At 44.7% G+C, this 5,153-nt stretch overlaps 1 protein-coding gene across 1 annotated transcript; it reads right to left on the bottom strand.

Annotated features, from left to right (window-relative positions):
- Positions 1–216: 216 nt before the first annotated feature.
- SARC_09808 (hypothetical protein) lies at positions 217–646 on the bottom strand (the record flags this gene model as incomplete). The annotated part of the gene is made up of 2 exons (XM_014296171.1): positions 217–243; positions 299–646. Coding segments are annotated over 2 exons (375 nt in total), but the record flags the coding sequence as incomplete, so codon positions are not given.
- Positions 647–5,153: the final 4,507 nt, after the last annotated feature.

Here is a 5,153-nt window from a genome sequence, read left to right on the forward strand (position 1 = left end):
AATGTGTGTCAATGTGTGTATGTGTGTATATACAATCTCACACGCCTGTATAGAGACAAAAAAAGACGTGTAAATTTCTGTTAGTGAATTAATATACGTGTTGTTGCGTTTGTATACATAAGAGTTTGCAAAATACTAATGAATATTCCTAGCTGTCCATCGGCGGCTAACACCTACGATTCCTGTCATGGGAATCAAACGCCAGTACATCTGTAGTCAAATGCAGGTGTGGACGGCTTGTCCCTAAAGTCAGACAGTCAAGTAGACATTCATAAACAAACAGGTACATACACCATACTACATAGTTTGTATCATCGCCAACCCTGAAACATTTAGCCAGGACACTATACCTCGTAGTTTGATCACCCTTTCCAACACGATGTGCTGCAACAACTTCGAGAGCTGGATGTGGCCAATCTTTGACCTCCTTCTTTGTTCTAGGTGTCGGCTTCACAAATGGTATCTCTTTCTCCACATCCGCATTGACTTTAGGCTCTTTCTTGTTTAGTACTTTCGCATCCTCCCTATTCTCGGTGTCTCGTTGAACTACTGGTTTATTAACTTCAGGTTTCCTATACACCTCTACATCGTCTGCTCCGAAGGCAACATCAGCTGCTACACCCCTGTGGTCGATACTACCAGAGCTCTTAGTACTATGAGAAAACCACGGTGTGTCGATAGACCCTGTAAATATCATATAACACACACATAGCGCAAGTGTGAGCACTACCACGCGCCCGCCTCGACACCATTTGCGGAATATTCGAGACGACGTTACGTCCGAGATCCACACACCACTTTTAGACTTGTCGTTATCTTTTACCATCGCATCCCACCTTCCTTGTATGTACTGACAATTGGTTTGAGTGTGGTTACTACAATTGTATATACACAACTGCGTACAGGCGTTGTTCTGACAGTCGCGTGGACAGATTTGTTTACTTTGTATGTGCCTTTTATTGTTATATGTAAGCAAATACCGCCCGGTAAATTCAACTCAGTTATCAGACCGGATCTGCTCCGCCGTTGCCATGCAGTTTTCTGCTTTCAGATCTTAATCGTCTCGAGTCTCGTGCATGTATGTATTTAATCCTCAAAGGTCAAAGCTTTGTTCCCAAAGTAAAGCATATAGCACAGCCTTCCGTAATGAAACCCATGGCCTTTATTCACACCTCGATGCTCATATCTAACTTGTGACTTTTGTTGTAGTGGGAAGAGTTGTACGGAGATGCCTGTAAGCTCAGAAATCAATAGTTGTCCATGGCAAACTGATTACGCTATGAGTCTACAAACTTAACTCAGCACTTGGGGAGACCGAATATGTCATACTCTTTTATTTTTGATCTGCCACTAGTTTCCTATATTATTGCCTTGCGTCTCGGTCTCGAACCTGTATTAATATTAAAGGCTTATCGCACTATTTACAAGCGCACATGCACGTATGAGTATACTTGCGTCGATGAAGATTCAGGCATAAAATGCACTCCCACGTGCACACTTCAGAGTGTTTCTTTGTAAGAAGAATTTATATATCGCACACGCCCACTGCAAAGTTGTCAGCTCTGAGCTTGTACTCAGTACGGTATCTTCGTTCGTTCAAAATAGTCTCTCGCATCTGTTGCTCTGTTATGACATCGAGATGTTAACGATAGCTTTCATATGTAGTTTTGTGCAGACGGTACTCTGTATATTCAAATATCATTTCTATTATAGTACGAGCTCGAACATCTTTAGTATACCTTAGAAGCTTGACCGCCCGCCTCGATTATCAGTCCAAGCCAAGAATCGATGATCGTAATGCGGGTTATAGATATGGGCCTTGCAGACACAGCAGCAGATGCCCCTGCAAGCGCAGCCACAGCCACAGTCTCAACCAGTCCTACAATCCCCACCTCTGACTGCTAGAAGTCGCTGAAATCACAACCCATAGCTCTAACAGCCGTTCTGTTCGGGTCATAGAAGATACTCTCCGCATAGAGAGTTGACTGTGTGGTGCAACCGCATATCAGCTTTGAAGGGTCTGTCTACACTATGGTGCGACGAGCTGGGCTACCATATTGCATAGTCTGTGCTACTACCAATTGCTCGATCTGCTGGACTCCACATCGAGTACATATGGTACAATATGAGTCATCCGATGGCTAATTAAGCAACTTATGCTTCCTTTTAAGTAGTATATTGATTCAGTCTCGGGATATATTCAGCCACTCAAATTAGGCCAATAACTACTCAAACAGTCAGACACTCACCACGCCTTCTGCAAGTGAATCTACAATCGGATTGCCATTTTCGAGCGTGCTATGACAGCCGATGCACAATTAGTCAACGCGTGCAAGAGTAGCTTTACCGAGCTGCTTTGAAAGACAACTCTATGTCCTCTGGAGCACGACAGACTAGTTACACTCCCCGTTATGATGATACTGCACAAAAACCATATCTTCCGTGGTACCTGCGATACTATGACTAGGAAAGACTAGTCGCACTTCCCGTTATAATGATACTGCACCTAAACCATAGTCCCCGTAGTACCTGCGATACTAAGACTAGGAAAGACTAGTTAAGCTCCCCGTTAGAATGATACTGCACCTAAAACATAGTCCCCGTGGTACCTGCGATATTAGGACTAGTAGGATTGCCGTGAAGGTGGGCATGTATCTTTGCTCAGTGCAGTAATAGCTGTGCACGTTGTGGGCGAGCGCACTTGCGGCCCAATAGCAATTGAGCTAAGCTCAACGTAGAACGTACACCGATAGTCTGACACCCGCAATCCGCGGGTGTACAATGCGGTGGTACCCAGGTGATGATAGGATTTGCCCTTAACGACCATACCCGGAATAGGCTTGTTTTTTGGGTCAAAATGAGCCCCAAACATGTATGCACCTGGGGACTTGTTGCTGGGATCAGGCTGGCATGCCTCTGGCGGTATTACACGAAGTATAGCGAACATACCACTGGCACCCGAGGTTAGGGCTACTGACCAGGCTGTTAACTGTGACAAAGTGAGTGTTCTTTTGTCCCTCTGGTACTTGCATTGTGAGGTTTTGTCCTGAAACACACTGGCATGCTTGAAGCTGACAGTTCAATTATAGCTGGCAACAGGGAAATAGCTAGTTAGCCTAAACTGGGGGATGCTCATAATGTGTGCGCTACTCTTCATAGATGTGTTTGACTTCCGGAGATGTCACGTGCTCTATGATAGCACGAATCGAATCTCCATAGCAGTTGCCCAGCACACACAGTTTCGAGATATAGAGCACTACAGCCAAGGTACCGAACCGCAACACTCACCGGTAAACGAGGTGTGTAACTGCGACAACTGTAGAATGACCCCGTTACCAAGAACAAGAACCGCATCGGTCGCGGACGATTGCCTAAACCCTAAACCCTAAAGCGCCAGTCGCTTCCCTTTCCGTATGTGAAAGGGTTCAAACCCTAAAAAAACTTTGAACACTAGACCCTAAAACCTCACCTCGTGTGTGAAAAGTGCGAGTGTGCCGTGTGACTGTCGGATGGGTTCATGGTGCAGAAGCATGCAGCAGTAGGTAAGTTGAATAACCCGCATAACTTGCCACCGAGCAATGGGTGTCACAGTCAGCAGTTGGCCAAACAGCCGCGCACCGTTGCGTTGAACTCGTTTCACGTTCCACGTACTGCAGTGTGGGTGTTCCGCCGGGCTTGTGAATGCGTTTACGTTACTTCAGTATACACCACTCTACGGGGCAGCAGGAAAGGAAGCTAAGCCGCCGCACGGGTCACTGAATAAACGAACTGTTTAACGGCTATGGTACAGTTCCTTCCCCTGAAACCGCCCGTGCCACCGGTGACAGCGTTGTGTTAGTCCGTTTCAATCTGCGCGTGTTGAAGTGCGAGTGCTTGATCACACAGGGGGTGAAGTATTGCGAGGCACCACTGACCCAGATATAGTTGTCGTTGCATGATACCACCTGTGACGTTTGTACGCAAGGACTATTAGGGTTTGGTTATAAAACTTTTGATAAGAGAATTAATATATTTTTTATCGGAACGGTGGTCTGCATATGGCGTTGTTGCGTGGCAGTGGCTGCGAGGCTGTGTAGATAACTGTTTCAGCTTTGCTATATATCTTACTAGTACGAAAGAAAGCGAGAGGTCCTCGACTGAAAAGTGTCCCAAGAATCAGCTGTCTGTGTATATATATACCATCTGAACTATATATGGCGGAGTAGGTACAATGTTGTTGTGTAACACTTGTATACCCAAGGAATACAGTACACCTTACGACTGCCTATATGTGGGTTTGGAGTATTGTTGTGTAGAAGATATGTAGATTACAAGTGCGTTTGTTTGGTAAAGAGGATTGATTATGGTTTATCCGCCAATTCAGTTGTGCAAGGAAACTTGTTACACCATGCAGTATCCGATACAGTCTCTGGTGCATAGCATATCCTTCTACATAAACTTGTGTGAAGCCAATCTATGGTGTTGTATATGCATTGTCCAGCTTTCGCTTGTTTTGCTTCCTGACAGAATACAGTTATTAGTCTGTTACAGACTGTGCTGTGTGAGACATATTGCGCTTGATCCGTTAACGTTAACATGTCAGGATCGGGCATAGTAAAGGCAGTACTCATAGACCGACATTGCATCATTTTGTTAAATCGACCATGGTTCTCCTGGTGTGTACCGAACTCTTGAGATTGTACCATATGTGTACTTGTACATTCGTGTGTAGATACCGACATACCTTTCTGCAATTGTATTCAGGTGGCAGCATATACGAGCGAACCTGCGTATTCGCCCACATCGCTCGATGGAAATGATACTGATCAACACCTGTCAGGACGAATTAACATGGGTCAGTACTGTTGAAATATGATACCTGTTCTTAGGCGGAATGGGTCGCATTATGTCGTATAAGGCAAGATATCTCTTTGGAAATGCTACAGATTGACGGCTATATGAAGAGAGACCAGAATTCACTATATGGAGTAATATGTTGGGATGAAAATCGTACTGGTCTGTGACTCTGTAAGTTGACGGGCGAGATCAGGTGTTGGCCGAAGGAGGCGATGGTATGTGATCTTCAATCCGATATATGGAAGGTCTGCATATAAAGTAATATATATATATATATATATATATATATATATATTACGTGTTAGTGTCTTTAGTCA

The sequence above is a fragment of the Sphaeroforma arctica genome, assembly GCF_001186125.1.
Source record: "Sphaeroforma arctica JP610 unplaced genomic scaffold supercont1.1049, whole genome shotgun sequence".
NCBI classification, from domain to species: domain Eukaryota; class Ichthyosporea; order Ichthyophonida; genus Sphaeroforma; species Sphaeroforma arctica.